The 23,061-nt window shown below is 46.4% G+C and overlaps 1 protein-coding gene across 4 annotated transcripts in view; it reads right to left on the reverse strand.

The window, feature by feature from the left end:
• Positions 1-3,737: 3,737 nt before the first annotated feature.
• LOC108099994 (lachesin) overlaps positions 3,738-23,061 on the reverse strand; it is a 56,331-nt gene continuing 37,007 nt past the window's right edge. The window contains exons 3-10 of one of the 4 annotated variants that reach the window (XM_017203693.2): positions 15,923-16,857; positions 10,761-10,885; positions 10,034-10,108; positions 8,480-8,647; positions 6,922-7,056; positions 6,645-6,858; positions 6,026-6,137; positions 3,738-5,964 (exon numbers count right to left, since the gene is read on the reverse strand). In XM_017203693.2, coding sequence (XP_017059182.1) covers positions 5,946-5,964; positions 6,026-6,137; positions 6,645-6,858; positions 6,922-7,056; positions 8,480-8,647; positions 10,034-10,108; positions 10,761-10,885; positions 15,923-16,040 — 966 coding nt within the window. In that variant the 5' untranslated portion in view covers positions 16,041-16,857 and the 3' untranslated portion in view covers positions 3,738-5,945. Of the gene's footprint in view, positions 5,965-6,025; positions 6,138-6,644; positions 6,859-6,921; positions 7,057-8,479; positions 8,648-10,018; positions 10,561-10,760; positions 10,886-15,922; positions 16,858-23,061 lie in introns of those variants that run through there. The other 3 variants (XM_017203690.2, XM_017203691.2, XM_017203694.2) reach the window with 3 other exon arrangements.

A 23,061-nucleotide genomic window follows, 5' to 3' on the forward strand; every position in this document is an offset into this window, starting at 1 on the left:
GCAAAAATCACACGCACACAACCGCAACTGTGTTTAACGCGAAGCTACCAATTTAGCCTTAAGTCCAGAACTTTCCTCGCAGGGAACAGTTCACTTTTTACCGCGATTATTAAACACGACCGTCAAAAACTCTTTCTTTATTTCTCTCGCGCATTGAAGTCACTCTGGGCCCATAACCTATTGGAAATGTTGAGTGCTTTATTTTCGGATACTTGGAATACAAAATCAAGACGCGTCCGTTCGTTGTGAAGTAACAAAGAAGAATCAAACTTAGAACTTATCGATCTACATTGCTCGCAGGCAACAATCGCAATCAGCTGACAAACGGCGTTGCCCTACTATTCAATATTTCTAACAATTTTATTTCGTACTTACCTTTTTCTGCAATATTAAAGTGCAAGCACATTATTATACTCAAAAGCCGTTCGCAATCGAGTACATGCGGAAACTTTTTAATTATGCCAAGAACATAAAATAAATGAATAATTCCCCTTTTTGAGCGACCTTCTCCTAAGAGGGAAAATGTTCTGATCGGGCAGGGGAGCAGGGCGCAGAAAGGACTTGGAAGGACTGGGTGTGTGTGTCTGGGTGAAATACGGCACGGACGTGATGATGCACTCCTCGTGCCCGGCAGTCATTGATGATAACTTTTTTCAGCACTTGCTCTCAATACACAAATGTGCTATAAAATATGTGAGAACATATTTTTCTTCCTACAGGGATGGTCAGCTTCGTAAATGGTATTTGGCTTTACTTTATATAGGAGGGCAGCACTATCCTGCGTTCCTTCTCTCGACGCTGTGTTCCACTGCTTTTACCACTTTTATTTCCTCAATGCCCTGCCCGGTTGCATCATCAATTATGCTTATCAAAACACTGAAGGGCTAAACTTTTGCTGACCAACTGCTGCCCTTGTGGAGGAGGGCGCTGGCCCACTCGGACCCCCCTCCACCCAGGCGCCTTTGCCGATGCCCTGCCCGATGACCCAACAACGACTGCAAGTGATTTGAGTGCACTCGACAGGTAATAAATATGAAGTGCTAAACACGAGATACGCGCATTTTTCTGCTTGCAAAACTTTTGCCACATTGTGGCCAACAATATTGCAAAAGCTTTTAAACAATTGCCGAGGGGGGCGGGCCGGGCGCCATGAGTTCTCGGGAAGTCGCAGTGCAAGAGGCAGATACAGATAAAAATGTCGACAGAAAGGCACGAGGCAGGCCAAGGGCAAATCCGCGGGCGGGTTTTGGCCGAGCTGAACGTAGCTGAGCTGAATTGAACCGAGCTTAGTCCCTGTGCTTTCCAATCAATTACAACTGGCACGGAAAATGCGGAGCGCAGTGCGAACAGCACGCTCGGGTGGCACAGATTTACAGAAATGCACAATAATTTCTAACATCAGCGGAAAACATGACAGCTTAATGCCTGCGCGCCAAAAGAAGAGTACATGCACACCAGGTTGCACCTTGTGACCACGGAGCGTATGCGCAATTTGAATGATTGTTTTGCGTTCTGTTCACTGTTTTATTTGTTTGTCTTGCCACTTGGGACTGGCAAGTATGTTGATTACAGTTATTGCAAGTTATTTGCAAATTTATTGTGTGCACTTCTGCCCTTTCAACTGTGATTGATGTGGCTTTACCTATACAAGTTGATTTTTTAACATGACGAATAAAAATACGAAAACAGAACGCATAGTGTACTGCGCCCAATAGTTATTACAGAAGAGTATACAAATGATAGCCAACCTAAAAGGGTTTTAGCAATCTCTGCTCTCGTGCTTGACGCTCCGCTTTTCTCGCGCACTAATAGCTATTATTATAAAAGTGTTTAAATCACTTTATTTATTACATTAAAAAATATATTTGTAAAACAATAGTATATAATGCAGATGGAATAGAAACAATCGGTGCCACTAATCCAAAACAGTCAGGAGTTTTAAAGGCAGTTTAAGCCGGATAGGAGGCTTCCTTCATTAAGTCGAGGCTTACATACCCTGGAAACCACTAAGTGTATATATTATTAATCAGAATCACCGTCTGTATGTACGTCGAGGCGTTTGAAAATACAAAATTTGGTATGCCGAGATTAAATATTTGCCATGACCTCTTTTACGCTTTCTTATTTTATTTATTGCGCTTGTCATTTTTTTCTTATACAAGGCCTCGATCAAATCTTTGAGTATCATGTTGTCTCGGACAAAGTTTTCGTTTAAGTTGCGATAATCACTGCTTTAAAAACGTCTGACTTAAAATATAACATTTTCTCCAAGGGTATAAAAAACTTGAGCGTCGCAAAATCTCAAATAATCTAAATATATAAAAAATCTAAAATATTAATAGGTCCCGAGTTCTCGACATTCACATAGATAGGCAGACAATGATCGACTTGTCCGGATCCTGATAATAAATATACATACCGTATGGAGTTACAAACACTTCCTTCGCCCTTTTACGTTAATTTCGGATATTATTCTACGAGAAATCGATACAATGCTTTCTCAACACGATGTAGTATAACCTTTGACTCTACGTTTAAATAAAAGAGTTTAAAATGCGTTCAAAATTCGACTAAAAATTTATTTATTCTACATTTCTTAAATTGAGAAGGTTACAAGGCGGAGATGCCTTTCGCGAAAGTGAGTTGGGGTCATGCCATTACATTGAATGCAATGGAAAAATTAATAATCTTTCATTTTATAACTTCACCATAAATAGACGTTACGTTCTGAGCTTAAAAGCAAACAAGCGGCCAAAGGAGCCGCTTCCGTTTGACTGAAAGTGCTGCTCTGTATGCGAACTCGTAAGCACATATTCACACAATTTTCTATCCGTCTGAGGTAACAGGCTGACGTTGAAATTAGACTGTGATTTTGAGAAGGCCCAATGCTTTGAGTTTCGGGCCAAACTTTTTAATCAAAACGGCAAATCGAAAATAAAAATGGCAAAGTTTTCAATCTCCCAAACGTCGAAGTCTTCGACACACTCAACTCGGAGCTGTCAACAGCCAATTTCGCCCGTTTGGCTGCCTCACTGGAGAAATGCGCCGAAGAGGTCCTGGCCTGGCTGAGACCCGCTCGAAGTGGCTTGGCAGGACTCTCTGGTGTGTGTACACTATAATTTCTTGTTGAAATTCTCCATTACTTTTGCAGTTCAATGTTTTACTTTCGGGCCTCCACCCATCGACCATGGCCGCGCTGGCACTTGTGCATGGCAAATTTACCCGGGTTCATTTGATTTGCCAAAACTTTGGTGGCCACAAAAGTTTGCTCCTCGGCTCTGCCAGCCGCGTTCAATGCATTTGATTTCACAAACACACTCGGCAAACTTTGAGCGCGAACTTCGAGGCAGGCCGAGTGTCGGGGGAAGTGCCCAAGTGCAACATGTTCGCAGCGAAATGAACGGCGACGAGGCGCTGAATATAATGTTGACAGAAAGTAAACTGCCGGTCTTAAGGAAAACGTCGAAAAATAATTGGCGCGCTGTTCCGAAAAAGCTGGCGACTTCGGCAAATAGGCAGCCGCTTGTGTGTGTTGTGCCAACAATGGAGTCCAATTATGGCGTGTTGACGAGCCCCCTTTACAATGGCCGTCGATTCGACCCTGCTGGAAGTTGGCTGATTGATTGGTTATTGCCCAGACGCAGCCCCTGTTGGATAACTTACCGAAACCGCCTGCATCCCCTACCCCCTAGCCGGACAAGGAAATGAGAACTCGATTGCTAAGTTATTATTTAAATTACATTTATTTTTCCATGATAATCACTTGATTTATTCGCATGCATTCGTATTGTTAGCCATGCACTGCTGCTTTGGTATTTTCTGTCGTCCCCTCCTTTGTATCTGTGCGTGGAAGCACAAAGTATTGGGGCTTAGATTTGTTATATCTGTACTATTAAATTCATATTCGTCAAATTGTTGCAAGTTGAAATTTTACAGTTATTTGCTCGAGCACTTACATTGAAAACATTTGAATCGTTCTATATTGGTTGTTCGTTTATTTTTGCTCTGCCTGTTTTTACACCAAGAGTACAATTACCTATTATAACTTTTTCTTTGTTGCCATATGTGATTTTCATTAATTAACGAAGGACCATTATCAGCCGTTCGATATACGTATGTTAGTACAAAATATTTACAGTGGAAATGCTTAACAGTGAGAACCAACTAAATGCTTCTTTTAATTCAGTTTACTTCAATTGAATCAATTAACTTGTCCAACGAGCATTGGGCATACGCATACACATACAGACACATCAAGGAGGCTGTGGAATCGCTTTAGTATTTTCGGTATTATCAATATCGTTATTCTTTTAGTATAATGATTACGCTACATTTTTGGTTTTGTCGTGGGATCACACTAATGAATCTATTCAAACTTCAAATGGTATTTCTTAACAGTTTTTGTTGTGTAAATTACGTACCGACAATGAACAAATGTTGGTTATTGCAGGCTTAAGTCTGACAACACATCAATTCGAACTGGAGCGGATCCCCTATATTGTATTCTATCGTAAGTGCAGGCCGCTGCCGTTAGTGGAGCCGGCCTAAGATTAATAAACAGTCGAGAAGTTGTACATAATTCATTACGTAGATGTTTCTTTCGTGATTGAGGTGTTTCAGCTAGTCGGCAAGGGCAGCAGACAAATGCAGATTGTTAATGGAAAAATGTCGGTTGAATTCCCTGCCAATGCCAGGTCAAAGATGAGATTTCGGGGCTTGAGACGAGTGCGCTTCCTAGAGATCTCAGCTAACATTTTTGATAGCCAGAAAGCTGCATGTAAAGTAATTTTTTTCAATTTTCTGATTCGGCTGAATGATGATTTTACATTACCCTATTTTGTCTCTATAGTTAGTTTTTGCCTAGACCCGCTCCTTTCTCCCTTGTGTGCTTTTGCAATTAATTACAGCTTGATTTTGACAGTTTCAAAGCCCATAAAGCATCCACATGCTCGTACTCCTCTACCCCGAATCGATCCGATTCCCATCCCGTCCACGGGCCCTGGCCAATATGTTGCACATTTTCAGTCGGTTGTATGCCTTGTGGTTGACGTTGCTGGAGCTGTATGATTTCCTTTTTATTTACACAGTTTAAATTAATTTTTTCTGCATGCCGTGTGTGTCCTTGTGTGTGCGTGTGCGTGTGCGAGCTATGCCATTTGCAATAAAATTTATTTACAAACTTAATAACATAATTAATTAATGTGGGTTGATGCTCTCGTTCTTATTCTCGTTAACATTTATTTCGCTCTTGTTGTTGCTGCCTTCTGGGCTGGACGTGCCCGCTGCTCTTTTTATGTTTTTAGTTTTCAATTAGCAATTAGTAACAGTATAATAGCTTTTTAATGCGTGTTTTTGCTCATATATATACCTCATTTTAATGGACTCAAATTGGCTACTTATGCAAATTCCGTTTACAGGGAAAAGTTTTTGGGTTTTGGGTTTTGGGTTGCAAAGCACTGAACTGGGTCGAACAAAGGCATTTCCAATAAGTTGCTGTTCTCAGCTCACCGAGCGAGCAAATTGCACTACACATATACATAACACTGGCGACGGCAACCGAGGAGTTTGGGGAAAGAAAACCGAACGGTATTCATAAACGCAATTCACATACTTCGAAGTCCTTCAACATACTGTACACAATCAATGGAAGGTGAGTTACCAACTAAACTAGGACTTATCTAGACTTGTCTGCATGTACGGATGTACGGGTAAATGCCTGGCATACGTACAAGTACACACATACGTGCACGGCGACTGCGATTGGTTTAACTTGATTTTTACACTTGGGTGCTCGGTCTCCACTGAGCTTAGCTTAGCAATTATCCTAGACTGGGGTATTCAGTTATTAACTCTGTTTCGGTTCGCTTTAGGTCTAACACTGAAATAGCTTAAGTAGGATTTCTCGTCGCCGGCCTCCACTCGCCACGGCTTCCTCGGCGGTCCGCTTAGGTCAGGAAGATGCGTCTGGTGGAGAGGGCGGTATTAGGACAGGCGCTTCGCTGGACAGCAGATATGCCACACTCACCTCACAACAACCGTGTTCAGCAGGAGACAGGGCGCCAGCATCGACCTGAATATGTGCGTCAGACGATCGGCCGAGGAGGTCTTGCGACGCGAGATTGCCGCCATATTGTCGCCTGCAGGTGACAGTGGGAGAAAATTTGAATTTGAATTAGAGCCAGAACTTGTTTAGCGCAGACCGGCGAATGCAATTATGTGCACCACCACTGAGCTCGGCGGTCCCAGTTCATAGTTCTCCGCCCGCCGCGCTTTTCCATTTTCATGTTAATAAGCTGCAGGCTGCGCGCCATTTGCATTCGTTCGTTTACACGTCTTATCGCTATCGTCAGAAGGCGCACGATGTCTATTTAAATGCTAAAATCCAGGGAACGCCATTCGGCTAAGGAACAAAAGTGCACGGGTCTTTTCATCGGTGTTGGAAATCATAATTTGTGTCTCCTGGCTTGCGTGTAAGGTATGATACTTCTAAAATGGTAACTCCCTTTTTCTGAAGAACTTGCGAATTTGTTGTTGAATGAAAATAAAAAAAGTTCAAACGACGCCGTTTTTGAGGTAAACGTTCCCGTTCGCAAATCCTATGTTGGCCTGTAGCCTATTGCTATTTAGACAGTTGCATCACTCACCTTTCGAAACGAAGACGTAAATGCTCGCCGGCTCCGTGTTGCTGGCCGAGCAGGTGTAGTTGCCGGAGTCGGTGATCTGCGGCTCCCGGATGATCAGGCGGCTCTGGGTGCGCGGTCCCGGGGTCGTCTCGATGGTGATGTCCCGCCGGGAGTCCACGTAGTTGATCAGGCGGTCGTTCTTCTGCCAGTAAACGTACTGCGGTGGTGTTGGACTCTGTGCCGAGACGGAGACGGAGGGATCAGTGGGCGCGCGACTTTACCTCTCCTGGCGACTTACCTTCTCAATGATGCACACCAAATTGATTGTTGAGCCCATGTCGACGTGCAGCTCGCCGGAGCCCAGTATGAAGGCCTCCGGCACAACCACTTGAAGATTCACAAAGTGCGAAATGATGCCAGTCGGCGTCGAGACCTGTGGGTAGGTGTTTGTTTTCGTTTTCGTGATAGAAAGTTCGGAAAACGCAGAACGGAAAGCCGGGGTGGAAAGAGCAAGTGTGGCAATTGAGTGTGATTGGTATTCGTAATCAACTCGAATCTTAATGCTTCAGTAAACTGCGAGCAAGAATCACCCCTCCGCACCCAGCCAGTTTGGAAAAAGCGTTGCGAGTGCAAGAAATGTTGCACTCATTGAAATGCAAATCAAACAATTTCAATTTGGCACGCAAAATGAAACAAAAACGAACGGATTCTATATAAGTGGAGCGCTTCCTACACGTCCCAGCTCGGAGCTCTCCTCCAAAATATCCGGCAGGCAGCGATTGCTGCTGCATTTTCTCCGGATCCGCTGCCGCAGTGGAGTAGGAAAATAATCATTTCGGCACATTTGCATGCAGCTCTCGTCCGGCGCTCAGCTTCATAGTCCGTATTCCGTATTCCGGGCTCCTGAGTCCGCAGTCCGTGGTCCGTAGTCCGAAGACGACAGTCCGTAGTCGGTAGTCGGTAGTTGGTAGTCCGTAGTGAGGAGTCCGGAGCCCGGAGACCGGAGGGGACATTGCCCGACCCACCGACCCTGAGCCCGACTCGGTGACTGACTGGTTTGTTCTGGCATGCGGCTTCTCATATTGAAATTGCATGCAAACAATTTTGAAATTGAAGCTACGTTTCCGAAATGGCACTCCGTTTCCCTCGCCTCATCCATCTAGTCAAAGCAGCCGGAGTGGCACTTGTGCTGCTGCACAAACAGAGTTACTGTCAAGTGTCCATTTCAGCAGTGTCTAACTTTGTTGCTTTTCGGTTAGTTGTCTTCCCTCCCCGGATCCCAGCTAAGCTGTTTCCCCTTCCTCCTGGGAGCACGACCTTTCCATATTTGCATTCGCATGACTTTCGGGCTTCCCACTGCATTACTCGTCGAAGGATCCCTGGTCTCTGCAGACCCCCATTGGCCGGGTTCCGCTTATCGGGAGCCGTGTTCTGGCCATATCCGTCGCAGCCTGCTGGCTGACAGTCACACGTTTTCGGCTGGCCGCACAGTCCGACTTGTCAATCCCACTCGGATCGGCATTTGCGTCGGCACTGCCCTGCCAACGTCAGGTGACCAGAGGCCCGGAGGCAGTTGCCTTAAATCGAACCTTTGCATATACAATTCCATTTGCATTTTACAATTAAATCATGCACCGGCGAACAAATCGACGTGACGTGAAATCAGCGGAAAGCAAAAGCCCGAAAACCTCAATACAACGGCGCAGGCAGGCGAAACGAGAGCATATGCAAATGCACTTTAGTTTATTTCAACTGCGCCGCATGCATAAAATATGGACCCATCATTCCGGCCACACCCCCACCCAGTACACCCAGTAAACGCAGTACACCCCCACCATCACCACCGCCCCACTCACCTGGCACTCGTACATGCCGTGATCCCGGCGCTGCACAAACTTTATCTGCAGCGTCCACATGTTGGAGCCGGGCGTGTGCAGTATCGCGAAGCGCTCGTCGTTCGTGTAGAGCTGGGCCCCCGACGACAGGATGTGCCAGTCCCGGCGGCGGATCCAAGATATTTGATTCTGTTGACGAAAGGCAGGGCCGTGCGTTATTAACATCGGACAAATTGGTAATCGAGTACTACGCACACGGATAATTAATAGCGCTGCAAGTAGGCAGCACAAACAGAGCCGCTCTTGCAATTAGTGAAACATGCGAACATCCGAAAAGTAATTAAAAAATGCTCAAAAGTCCCACCGCTGCAACCACCACTGCACCACCGCACCACCGACATCCGTGCCGCAATGACGTTCGCCCGGGATGCGGGTGGACTTGGTGGTATGCCCGGGGATTAAATTACGACATTGGTTTACAAGTGGATAAACTATTTTTAATGTCCCTGGCAGGTGCACACCCGTAAGTGAGGACAGCTCCACAGGGGGCAACGGAAAACGGGCAGGTAAACTAAAACAGCTTTAAGGAAACTGATGTAAGGTCCCACATGCATACAAATTTAGATGGTAATGGAATGATTAGCTTGATAAAGTAATAATTTTACACAAAAATAAATAACGTTTGACCGGGATGTGGCACATGCAAAGGGTTTTTGTAGAAATCTTAAGTACTAAAATGATAAGCAAGATAAAGATATAATCTTTTTGAGGCTTGGCTTATTTGGAGATTCTTGTAAACTGTGCCAGGCTAAAACGTGTCACGGACATTTACTGAATAAGTTGCTCTAAACTTATGAGGCGGGAAAATCGCGCATTAATTAATTGACGTTCAGGCCTGTTTCATATATGCGCAGAGAAATTGATTGCGTGCGGTACTTAGTTGCTTGTTAGCAAAACCGAATGTCAAACAATGTGTACTGAAATTGTCATTGTGCCAAACGTTTGCTTTCAACTACAAATTAAGCTCTTGTTCGGCTGTTGTTCGTGCCCGACTGCTTAACAAATTAGACTTTCGCGTGCCGCATTCCGGAAAACAAAAAGGCAAATGAAAATGCCATATAATTAGACAGGAAAATGGAATGAAAACGAAAGCGCAAATAGCGCATAGCAAAATGGTGCAAAAAACGCGACTACAATATCCATATAGGATTGCAGCAGCAGCTGTGCCCGCGCAGATCCTGCCCATCTGGAATTCAATTTGGCAGCCACTAAACAAAGCGCTCCTCCATGCAAGCATGCGTGGGTGGAGACCGGGGACTTGGGGTTCCGGGATTTGGGGTATTCGGTGCATTTGGTAGGATGTAGGGTGGTCGGTATGCAGTGCAGTACAGGACAGGACAGGGCTTTGTGTTTCGGCCAAGTTGAGGAGCAGGGCGTGCACATTGAACAGAACAGAACAGAACAGAACAGAACCGAATAGAACAGAATGGAACAGAAGAGGAAAATGTCGTCGCCGACGACGTGGTTCGACGAGGTACAATTAGAGAGACAAAAACAAACCCAATTTACACCCACTCTGTCCACGCCGGAGACCTTGCAGACCAGAAAGGCGGTGCCACCCAGCTGGACGGTTGTGTTGTGCGCCATCAGCTTTTGGCAATGCGAGAATCGGAAGAAAGAGAGGGGAGAGAAAAAACACAAGACAAAAAGTTAAAAGTTCATTTTTTACGACGTCCGAGGGGGAGGAGCTCGCAGGCGAAACGCGCTCGAGTCGCACAACTAGTCAGCCAAACAGCACCGGCCAGGATCCAGGATCCAGACCGTATAATACATCAGAGTCCGAGGCATCCGGACAGGATGGGGCGATACGAGGCGGTCTGGCGGTTGTGGCGTGCTTGCTATTTGGATAATTAGATTCGAAGCCAGCGCGAATGAATTATAAATAAGCACTAAAGATTAATTAGTCCCGGCACTGGAGTCCAGATCCGAATCGGGCTCGTCCTTGTCCTCGTCCCCGTCCCCGTCCTCGCAACGCTGGTAATTAGCGTTATACCGGTAAGCGCGGGCTCGATTGGGTCCTCTTTGGCTTGGTTCTGCTGCATTTTTTTGGCAAGGACATTAACATATTGATGGGATAGAAGAAACAGTTTTGCCGACAAACTGGCTATTGTCCTTGCCACGGATGAGCGCCCGGGCACGTAGCATCTGCGTTGGCAGTCGATTCAATTTGAATTCAAGTTCGAGTTACAGTTCATTGCATCCGGTCGGACGGGCGAATGGACAATCTGTCAATGGGACTTACCTCACTGTCTTCGAACATTGGACTGTCGCTCGAGTCGAGATTATTATCCAATTTTGAATCGGCATTTATACCGCCGCGCATCCATAGCTTCTTCCAGTCGTTATCTGTGAGTATTGACTTTTGATCTGCAATCAAAGAAAAGAGCAGCCACCAGCATTAGACAATGGCAATTGCGGAAAAACGGAAAGTGCAGTGGCTAATTCTGTTAAAGTTCGGTTTGGTTCCCGTCTTCTGGGCCAAATCCGATTGATGCAATTCGAATGCAATCAGCAAAAGTGTCTGGCGTGGTGCAGCTGGCAAATAAATGCGATTGGCCTTCGGGACTTGGCAATCCAATCTCAACCCAGGTTAAGCTAGCCATTTCACGTGCACTCCCCTGGATAGTCCCCCAAACCTATGTCCGGTGAAATATTATGTACTAGAACGTCACATTATTTATGATTATTATGGCTGATAAGATGGGGTGGTTAGAGTAGAGTTTTCCTCGAACGTCCTGCCAAGCAATAGGCCAGGATTACAAAGTGAATTTTAGACATTTATTTTGGATGATTAGGAATATATTTGCTGTAGAATCTGCACAGAATAATGTATTTTTTCCTTAAGAGGGGACTGCAACGTTTCAGGATTATACCCAACTGTACCGCAGCTGATAAAAGAATAACTAAGGAAATATTAAAAGGAAAGCGAAAAAGTTATTATTTTAAGCAGGTTGGATTTCTTAGCTGCCAACTTGGCAAATAATATTTGCTGAAAGCTTGAGCAACTAAAATCTGCCCGTCATTATTGCGTAAGACCAGCCAAGTGGCAATTAATACGCCTGCTCGGCTATTATTAGCAATTTTCTCAAGAAATTTTAAGTTTAATCAGTGAAACTACGGTCGCCCGTCTGGGTTTTACTGTAATTGGGAACCCGGATTGCCGGGCAACGCGGTCGAGTACTGCAGCTGAGCGTCTGGCATCCAAAATTAAATTTATGCCAGAGTGCGCCGGCTTTGCGCTCCTCGAGCTGCGTGCTCAACACCCCGAATATGGCAAGCTGAAGGGTAGATCGTCTAATATTAACTCGCTGAGTGCCGGGTTGTGTATGATGGGAGTGCTGTAAAGGGAAACTCAGCCAATCAATCAGACGGGCGAACTGCAAAAACTTTGGCGGGAGCTCCTCGGCCTTGGTTGCTTTGCAATTTGTTGTGCGAAATCGAAGGAGGATCGAAGCACAAAATGCGCAGTGTCGTTGGCTGCAGGAAAGCGCGTACCCGCATCGCCCTCCTCCTGAACTCGGCCATAAAACACAGCGAAGCAAGCTCACAGCTTTATGGCCTCGTAAATTTTTATAGTTCATACTTTAGGCATGCGTATGCAATGCTCCTCTGCCGCAGATGTATGTTATCTGTGAGAGTACTGTGTGCGAGTACGTGTGCGTGTGTGTGTGTGTGTTCGTGTGGTCGGATTGTCCTTTGTGCGCCGCCATTTTATTTATGTGGCCAAAGTCCGCAGTGACGTCAAGACACGCTGCATTGATTTCAGTTCCTTCTGTTTGCCCGGCTACGAACTTGTTTATTCCGACATCTGATACACATATGATTTGACCCTACGACAGTTCGCGAATAATACGCAACTATTTATAATAATAAATGAGCTGGGAAAAGAAGCAAGCAAGGAAAAGCATTAGTTCGACTATTAGATACCCACTTTTGGGCTTTTTCAGCAAGCGTACAGTGAAAGTGGTAATTGTTAACTAAGTTAACAGGAGTCCGCTCTTAGAAGTCAGATGTTCAGCATTTAAAAAGGGAAAAATGAACTAAAAATAAAGGTAATGGATTATTTATAAAAATCAGACTAGACCTCTGCCTCTATCTCCTATTTTGACTCCCCAGATCTCTGCGGACAAGACTGAATAGAGTGGACGCCCATACTGACCGATTTAATGTAGTGGCTGAGCGGGCTTGAAAACGTTTCCTTTATCCTATTACCCACTTTGGCTGCTAAACAACGCTCTGGCTCTTCGATCGAGGGGTATAGAAATCAAGAACCAAGGGCAGACAAAGGCGAGTCCACTTGACTCGAGTCGTCTCGAGGCGGCTTTATGACGGGTCAGGTCGCTTTTGGCGGTATAGCGAGCATAAATTGTTTGTACACACACGCATTCTTTATCTCTGCATTTGTATGCATGACAGGCGCATACACACCCAGGCGAAGGCAAGTGGAAATATATTGGGCATGTTAAGAGGAATTTAAATGCTCGGGCCGAGACACAAAGCCACGAGCTGCTCGCCAGGAACGGTTCGGGACTAAGGTCAAGTGGGCGGGGCGCGGGCGCGGGCGCGGGCGAAGAACGAGCGCGATAATAGTGAAAAAACACGCACTGCTAATAAAACGGCTGGGGCGCGTATTCCGACGCATCCTGTTCGACTCGACTCCCGACTAAGCGGTACGTGCGCATGTCAGCTGCCTGCGGCTTAGGCGTGTGAATTATATTATGCCTGAAAGTAGGCAACTGTAATAAAACTTTCGCAAGAAACGATAGAAAAGGTCCCGGCCACTGGCAAACCCCTCCCTCCGCCCCGCCCCCGCCGAGGCTTTCGGTGCGAATTCCATTTCTGGGCTAACCGGATGCCGCACAAAAGTAGCAAAAACTGGCAATACATAAGTTTTCCTTTCGTTCGTCGCATTTTTCATTCCGTTAACCGCCCGCCGCCCGCCGCCCGCCGCCCGCCGCCCAACTGCTAAAAAGCGATAAATAATGAAGTCAGCAAGTGCGGCTGGCATTCTCGCATGTTTATTATTAATAATAAATATTTCTTGTCAATCTCTCGCCCCACGCCCTCCGACCGCTTAAGTTGTATGGCCCACAGTCACGACACATTGGTTATTGTCCTCGTTGTCGTCGCTGTTTTTCTTGTAGCTCTTGTAGCCTACGCTATATCCAAAGCCGAAGCCAAAGCTGGAGCTGAAGCTATAGCTGTAGATGTAGATGTAGCTGTAGCTGTAGCTGTGCGCACTTGCCATGTTTCAAATTATTATTTATCTGTCTTAGTCGCCGTCAGCAGTCAGCGCCCAACCCTCGTCTACCCGCGTCGTATACGTAATAATTTAATACCCCGCCAATATGTTTGCGCGGCGTGCTAGTGTGCGAGTGTTAATCCCCAAATCTGCTTAAGTCTGCGCTCCTCGTCCGCCCGGCCGGAGTGCTTAGCTGTTTTTAAGCTCCCGGCTCCTGGCTCCTGGCTCCCCGTGGCCCGGCATCCGTAACCCATAACCCGGTCTCACCCGAGGGTGAAAGATCTCGCCCTGACTCCACGGCCCATGAGCTTAATTTTAAAACCGCTAAGCAAATTTGCGAAAAAGCTGACTGCGGCGCAGGGCCATCGCGCCCCTCACCACCACCTGGCTTCAAACTCATTTCCACTTAAAGACAAGGAAGGGGAGCGGGAAAATCAAGGTGAAAGCCAGCCGTTTGTCCAATGTTTGCGGGGGAAAGTGTGCGTGTAGGAGCGTCCTTGAGGCCAGATACAAAGACACAAGAAGTGGCACAAACACATAAACGGACCGACATGTTGCTAAGCCGACTGTGCCCTGCTGTCATTCCCTTCCAAAATGATGTTTTGGCCACGTTCTCTGCTGCCGAAGAAGTCGTAGAAGTGTGTTCGTGGAAGCCCTTTTCCTGGCTCAATAGGATCGTGTTCACATTTCGGATAATACCTTGGGTCTCCTGCCTGACGATGGAAAGCAAGTTTGAGGATCACACCAAATACCCGAATCGGAAAAAATCTGGGCCCGAAATTAATCCTGCACTGTGGGGCTTAGCTGAGACGTACAAGTGCTTCGTCACTCCAGCCCATAAGACCCACCTGCGCCATTTGCAAATACCACGCATATTTTCACACGCCCCGACCGAACACACCGCACTTTCCACGCCCAGTGCGCTGCGCACTTTAAAAGTCAATTTAAAAAGTTTTGCCGACAACGATTTTCAAGCCACAAGTCGTCGCCATAAATTTTCAATTTTTGCACTGTCACGCGAGCTCCGTTTGTTTTCTGGCGGGCAAGTGTCCCGCCCCCACTTTCCGCAGGAGGCTGCGTAATGAGCGGACCGCGCGATTTGATAAGGTGTCGTCGTGGATGGCGCGGCTTGGCGTATAATTTATGCGTAACGCGTTTGCCCGACGGGGGCGCCAAGAAATAGCACCGAAAACAAAGGAGGGACTCGAACAACAAAGGCGTGCGGCAGAAAATAGCGGGGAGCGCGGCGACTTTGACTTTTCGCGGCGCCCCGGGTCAAAACCAAAGCCGCAAGGGCAGCAACTACGCCGGCCCGTCAACAAGGTGGGTCGCCCTCGGCGCTAATCTCTCCCCTGTGTATTTTTCATTATCCTTATTATTTGTGAATGTTACGTGTTGGCCATAACTTAGGAGCTCTAACGATGCGTATACGTGACGTACACACACTGTCGGGGGAACTGGCGCCCGAAGTGGGTTCCTTGGGTGTGGCTCGCTGCCGGGAAGCGCCGCCTATTTGAAGTAAATTAGCGGAAGGTCAAACGCGATGCGCTGCGGATGAAACATTAATAATTGTTTGCAGGGCAATTTCCGACAGCCTTAAATTACTTGCCTGCATTCGGGTAATTGCCTAGTATAGCCCCTTCGCCATGCTTGATGCAGCCCAATGGTCGGTTGCATTCCATTTGCGAAATGAATCGCAAACATTTAAATACCCCACACAATATTGGGCAAGTCCCCTCCAACCGCTGCTGAAAGTATTTCTAGGAAAAGTTTTGTGCCACAGGTGCTTGCTTGGCGCACTTCGGCGGAATTAAACGCGACGGAGATAATAATAAAATTCCTAGCACAATAAATCCGTAAATTGGCAAAGTTTCGCGCTGGCTTTCGGACCGCGTTAAGGGGCTTTAATTGTGGGCTCAAGGGCAGGGGGCCAGGTTCGGAGCGATTTGTAGCTCTGTGTAAATACTAAAATAAAGTGCCGCACACCTTGGGCGGATATCGGGGCAGTTGGCATAAATTCCGTTTTAATTTACTTAGCACTCCACTAAGTCCCTACCCGCGGAGGCAGCCCTAATTAAATTTGGGGGAGGTGGGTCAAGGCCTCAAGGAGGCGAATGTGAAGGGGTTGGGGTTGGGGTTGGGATTTGGTTCTGGGAACGCACCTGGCTCGAGGGTGGTGGCCAGGAGCAGCGTCGGCAGGCAGAGCAGCAGGATGCGGAGTTCCATCAGGTGCAGGGGCCGCCGCAGACGCAGCAGCAGGCGGGGCGGCACCACGGGCATCCTTGCGCGCTTCCCGGGCCAGTCGCTCCCTGATGCAGGCTTTCCTCCGCCGAGTTTCCGCCTACTGTCCACAGCCTATGTCCTGGGCCGCGGGAGGGGCTGGCACATCGATGGGCGGCGCGGCGTATTGTTCGACTGCCTCACTGGCTCCTGCGGCTGCTTATTAGGGTTAATGGCTTTTTGAATGAACGCGCGGAATCCTTTCAGCTGCGGCAACCACACAATGCCAGCATATCCGGCGCACATATGCCCCGCCGGTCGTAGTCGCTTCTCGTTGCGATGCGTCGCTGATAAATGATGCTGGTCCGATGTGCAGCGCTGCCTTTTTTGCCCTGCCTTTTTCCGTCGCCTGTCAATGCGATGCTGCCGCCTTTTGGTTGTTTCACGTTGCCTTTTTTCTGTTGCCTGTTGTCTGTGCCTGTTGTCTGTTGTCTGTTGTCCTGCGAGCTACAATGCGGCTGCCTCACAAATTTGCAGCTCGTCGCGCGCTTCTTTCTTTCTCCAGCAGGGCTTTCTTCTCTAGCAGGGGGGTGCGGGCGAAAGCTGCATGCTCTTCATCATTTTTCATGTCACTGCGTGTTAGCACATTAAGCCACGTCGGGGTCCGTGTATCACTGGCTGTATCTATCTTGTATTGTGTGGCTGGCAAAAAATTAACACTCGCTTTTTATGAAATTACATTCAATTTGCTGTAGTGGCTGTTCCGTCTGCTCGCCCCTTGCAAAGAACAATGTCGGAAGCGAAGTGCCGAGCTGTGGCGATGATGAATCGTTTTCAGTGTAGTGTCCTCGGAGGGTCCTTCTCCTTGCGATGTGAGCTGGAAGTAAGAGGAGAACGAAGAGCATGAATATGAGATGGCCGGGTAAATATCAAATTCTTGGAAGCAAGTGAGAGTGCCTACGGAAACTAATTGCCTGGCCTAATTAAAATTGCAATGCCTTTCGTGAGATTTGTTCCCGACTCACTTTCCGCCCTCGAACACGAGCTGCGGGGATTCCATTCATTTGCATATAGAATGAAATTTATTTATTGTTCAAGCAAATTTGGCACATTATTTATAGGTCAGCGGTATCAGCAGTCGGAGAATGGAAGTGGAAGTGGGAGTGGGCGAGGTGGAGAGGAATGGGCTTGAGATTATGCAAAATGGCCAGCAATTGGCTGGACTGGACACCACGCAGCAGGACTGAGTCCAGGGCTTTCCATAAATTTGTATTTATTTGCTCGCACGCGTGAGTGAGTTTATTTAAATTTTGTGCTGGGACGCATAAAAGCGAAGAGCGCTGAAAACTTGGACAAACTTTTGTGGCCTGTCGTAATTTTTATCTGCAACGCGGGTCTGCGTTCTAAGTCTGCTTTTTATTATTGGTTTACATTTTACAAGTTTTTATATTTATGCCGATGTTTATATGGCGGACACAGAGGCAGCTCTTCAATTCCGCGGTTTCGCGAACAGAGTTTATTCAACTCGCTGCGCAAACAGCGCTAATGAATCCGAATTTCGCGGAGCGTTGTGCACATAAATTAAAATTGAAATTCGGCCGCAGAATTGCCAAAGCGTTCGCTCATTTTAATTACAGAACTATGTGGCTTTCTGAGCTCGGCGATTCCGAATTTCTGATTTGCGCTGCAGCCCGCAAGTACGCCATGGTATTTAATTAACGCCGCCGCTCTCATGGACAAACATTAGCAAATGTCATGCAGCTCGAATTTATGGCCCACTCGTGTACAATTCATTTAAATTGATAATACCGGGCGGACTGAAATGGGTGGCTGTAGTCGTTATTTGCTGCCACTTTGCTTCTTTCGCACTCGCACTCGCAAACCGCCCATCGCAGCGCAGCAAATGCAGCAGTTTAGAGTAATTCGGAGAGTAAATGTCGTGCCCGAGGAATGCTTGTTTATGTATCTGTATCTGCATTTGTATCTGTATCCGTGTCCGTGTCCTGCGATGTGCGATGCGAGTGTGAGTGCTGCCCTACACAACTATGCACTTAAATGCAGTCACGTACCCACACAGCGACGTACATATTATTATCTTGACACAATGGTGCCATAAAACTTAAAGACCCCCCAGCAGTTTTGCTGCCTTCCATTTCTTTCCTTTCCTTTCGTTTGCCTTTGCCTTTGCCTGTTTTGCGAGGGCAAGTGCTGAAGGACATGGCATTTGCCTTCGCCCCTGCTTCTCCTTCTCCTTCCCCCACCCCCACCCCCTCCTCGCCTCCTCCTCCTTTCTTCCTTCTGTTTCTGTGTTTGCTACTCTTTCTGTTTCTGCCCCTCTGCGCTTTCTTCTATTCCACTCGCTCACTCTCACACTCTCACACTAGCACACCAGCACACTGCATATGCGCATTTGTGTGCATTCACACTCACACTCACACTCGCACTCACACTCTCGCGCTGCCTTCCTGCTTACGGGCTTTCTTTCTCCTGGCGCTCGGAGGTTATATGGAAATTGTAATAAGTTGCAAACCCAAAAAGCTGATGTCATGAGGTTAGTTGCTGTGGCTCAAGTTTCAAGCGACAATCATGTGCTTCCCTTTGTGTTGCGCCCTGTTTTGTTCTGTTTTCTTGGCTGCTGACCTCATACTTCATTTTGCAGCTTTTGTTTAGCCTGTCATTGGGAATGTGGCTCTGTGTGTGTTGCATAATGCACTGTGTTGGTGCGAGAGTTGGCCATATTGCGATTGCTGCCGCTTGTCCGTTGCTCGGCTGCACAAACACTGGCCAGAGGAGCATGCATAATTGAGTGCGGCAAAGGACCATGTACTATTGTTGACAGTAATTGCGAGTGACGGTAAATTATTTGAATGTTTACTCGGGGATTTGGCCGATAAGCGACTACATACTAGGCTAAGGTTGGCACCTAGGCGTATGATTGATGTGCATCGCCCAGATTCCAATTCAGGTTTCATAAATTGTCGTGGAGGTAAAAAAAGGTATAGACACAGAAAACAACGTGAAGCATAGGAAAAGAAAGTCATCAAATATAAAAATAAATCTAAGTTTTTCGATCTCTTATATGGCAACAAGATATAGTTGTCCAATTTGGATAAAATTTACTTCGAAATTCAATAGTAGTTATAAAAGACCATCTGGAAGAAATCAAGTCGATATGATCAAAAACAACGACGTGATAATTTGTTTCCAATTTTTTTATCTCCCCTATGAAACGGACGGACGTACACGTCTAGTTCGATTCAGGTCATAATGCTGGTCAAGAATATATATACTTTATGGGGTCTGAGGTGTCTCCATCACTGCATCCTCTGCAAGGGTATAGGAATGTATTGAAAGGTTTGAATACCTTATAACATAAAGTGAACTATAAAATTTTTATGGTTACCCAGTATCGCATACATTTTAAAAAGCAAGGCTTTCCATTTTGTTTTTTGTCAGTGCGCCCACTCTGCTTAACGAATTCCGATTTTGTCCAGGTGAAGAGGGGGTATTTTGGTGGTGCCAAAGTTTCAACCGCCAACTACTGTTTCGAAATTTCGCCTCAGCTTCGGTAAATGGTGGGCACCCCCATTGGTTGGCTTTTTAATTAGCATTCGTAATTAAAGCGATTACCGCGGCGAGCGGGGAAATTAGATAATTATTACAGCTAACTCTGGCCTTGGCCACTAGATTGCAATTGTCACTGGATGGCATCGGATTGCGTAGGATGGCATGGGCTAAGCTATTTGTGTCGGATTGCAATACAAATGCCATAAATGCGCCAGCAAGCCATAACAATTTTCATTCTGTGGCTGAATTGTTGGCGTGCGAACGCTCGGCTCCTAGGACCCGGCCCTCCCACTCAAGCCCACAAATTCAAATGGAAATTACGCGTTACGCATTTTGATTGCACTTGAGTGCCTGCATAAAAATGAGCATTATATAAATTTGCCCTTAAAGTGCCGACAATGTAGTTACACTGTAATTCCGTGTACTCGTGTCCTGGTGTGCGTGTGTGGGCATTTTGCATCTCTGTGTGCGGGTAATTGTTTTGCGCACGTTTCCGTTTCCGCAGCGTTGCACTTGAATGCCCTTAATTTGCGCTATTTTTATTTACAGTCATCTCCGGCGTCCTTTCACACTCTTAATAATTTACCGATTGTCCGTGTTGCATCAAAATTCAAACTTATAAAGCATTTAAATATTTAAATGGTATGTATCATAAATTTCCCACTTAGCAACATTTATAATTATCAGTGTTTCAACCTGTGAGTGTCAGTACTAAATTTTTTCTACTCATTAAAAAACGGTGACTTTAACACTTTTCCTATTTGAGTCTTGGTAACTTGTGGTTCAATTATCCAGCTTACATGGGTTACAGAAACCGATATAGCTGGATAGTCTGGTTTAAATTAAAATTTGTGTGAACTGCTGCCAAACATGCTGTTAGTCTTCAAACGAACAGATCGCAAGAACAGATATACAAGAGCAAATACTTTTGAGCTTTGAAAACGAGCTAGTTTGGATTGGTGTGCTGAATGTGGAAAACTCTGATACCCGGAGAAATCTTCAAGTGTCGCTTTCATGCGAGGGATTGGCTGGGGCAGACACAGACACAGGCGGAAAGGAGGCAGAGGGTAATGTAGACTTGTGTGTGTGCCCGGGAGGGAGCAGCAAATCCCTCCCAGAACTACTTCTCAACATTTAAAAGCGAAAGAAACTTGCGAGCTGAAAACTTTTTCAATTTAAGCCCGATGCGCCCACTGTGCCGCTCGCCCAAGCAGCTTCCGCTGCGACGCCATAACTTTGGGTTTTCGCTTGTTAATTCACCGCGGAAAAGTGCATTGGCAACATTTGAATTATTCCGAGCCATTGCGTGACTGCGAGGACAGTTTGTTGAGCCAGACCTTCCCCTTTTCGCGCTCCTTTCGGCTGCTCATTTAGCTTTAATTAAAACTGCCGGAGCAGGGAGCGAGTTGTTGACAGCCCATTTAGCGGGTGCATTCTGTGAGAAGCTCGTAAGTATGCCACCAAAAATTTAAGGCGCCCTCCGCCTGGGACCCTCTTTGCTTGATGGGGAGCACGGAGGGAGCGCAAGAAAAATCGTGGCAGTAATAATAAAAATAAAACTATTCTCGGTGTTTATTTAAGTTTAGAAATTGTACAAATTTTCGTAAATTGTTTTGTGCTTTGCCACGGTTGTTACAGGCCAAAGGACGAAACTTTCCCAGCCATCGCCTAGGTATTGTTTAGATGTGTGTGTCACTACATTTGTGCCACCGATCCCTCCGCCACCCTCTCCCTTCACACTGCTCGCTTCCCAGGACCCTTACTTGGTCGCTCAGTATTTGCTGTTTTTTTGTGTCGTGACTGCAGCAAAGTTTTAGTTTGGCAATTTTGCTTTTCCGCTCGCTTCGTGGGTTGTTTTTCCTTTTCATTTTCCATTTTTCCTTATCCCTTCCCCTGCTTTCCTAGCTGAATTTCGCTTTTTTGGCGGACATTTTTGTTTCGTTTTGTGCTTTGTTAGTTCCGTTTCCGCCCGACGCTCGCCCGCACCAACCCACCACCCGCACCACCCACCAAAGTCTGCCCACCACCGCCCACCACCCTCAGCTCCCCGCATTCCACTGCTCTATTTTCGTGGCTGGCTCGTTCGTTTTTATTTCATGCGGTGTTGTCAACTTATTTCTACGTTCGGTGATTTATTTTCTAAACAATTAAAGAAAAACAGAGAGGCAAAGGCGAAAGGGCGAAAGGGGGAGGCCGACACAGATAAAAGCGCCGCTGCTTTATGAATTTTTCAGTTGAATTATTTACAGGAAGGCAGATGATAACGTTCCGCTGGTTGCAGGTGAACGAAAGGGGACTCGAAACTGAAACTAAATATCTGCAGTTATCTGAAAAAGGGCAACAAAGAACTTTTTGCGTCATTCCCTGAGCGAAGAGGACTGTTGGGTAGGGTATCAGGGATTTCGGTTCCTTTAAGCTGGGAAAAACTTATGCATCCTGGCCCTGGGCCTGTGTGCCCCGACAGCCATTTTTGATAGATTTTAAAGCACTTCTTGCCACAGGATAACCAATAAAACGTGTCTGCACTGTTTTCATACAATATTAAATTCGCTTTTTTGCCCTTTCACGTGTGTATCCCCCGTGCCAGTCAACTGGCACATAAATCTTGGCAGGTATTTCATTAAGGCAGCGTCGGGCGATGTCGCAGCGCATCGCTGCTCATAAATATGTGCAGACACCCCGCAGACACGCCCACCGCCCTCTGCCCACCGCCCACAATGGCAACTATGCACCACACGTATAGACCCACCTATAAAGTCGTGTAATCGTCTTCATAATTCGCGCCAAGACAACTCGACTCAGCCCACCTAAACCACCCGAGTCAGCCAGCCGGCATAATGTTTAACGCTGCGCTGTGAACAATAAAGCGCAGCAGCGAGACTATTACACACACAAGCACACAGCCGAGGTCCTGGGGGAGCGCCTCCAGGAGAAGTTTTCCTCCGCTACTTCAGGAAAAACTACTGAAATTATGCGCATTTATCAAAAGCAAAGCAGCGCGGCAAAGAAAACCCGTGCGAGAGACCGAAGGCACACACAACTACAAGAGCAATTACATGTACGCCCGACACATGGGGAAAAGTGCATGTAATTTTGTGTCAGAAATTATAAACTCGACACACACACGTGGAGCATAAATTCTCACAGATCGCACAAAGGAAAGGCGCCTCAGCAGAGCCCTGCAGTTTTCTGCCGGCAGCCCCTGAAAAAGACCAAGATGCAACTGCCACGCCCCGATTCGCGACTTTAGAACGGTCTCCTTGTTATTTTCCTACAAATAATCTACTTTCGTGGAGAAATACTAAGCAACCCCACACGCTTTTATATATATTTGTACTAAAGCAGATGCGAAAATCCCATCTATAATATTTCATATAATCCATATTGTGCATTGCCCGCCACGATTAATTTTTTAAAGTAAGTAAGTAAGTAAAAGGATTAATAAATATAAAACAATATATTGTTTATTGTATTAGTAAACAGTTCTGAGCAGTCATTGAACCATCAAACCTTT

The sequence above is a fragment of the Drosophila ficusphila genome, unplaced genomic scaffold, assembly GCF_018152265.1.
Source record: "Drosophila ficusphila isolate 14025-0441.05 unplaced genomic scaffold, ASM1815226v1 contig_414, whole genome shotgun sequence".
NCBI classification, from domain to species: Eukaryota; Metazoa; Arthropoda; class Insecta; order Diptera; family Drosophilidae; genus Drosophila; species Drosophila ficusphila.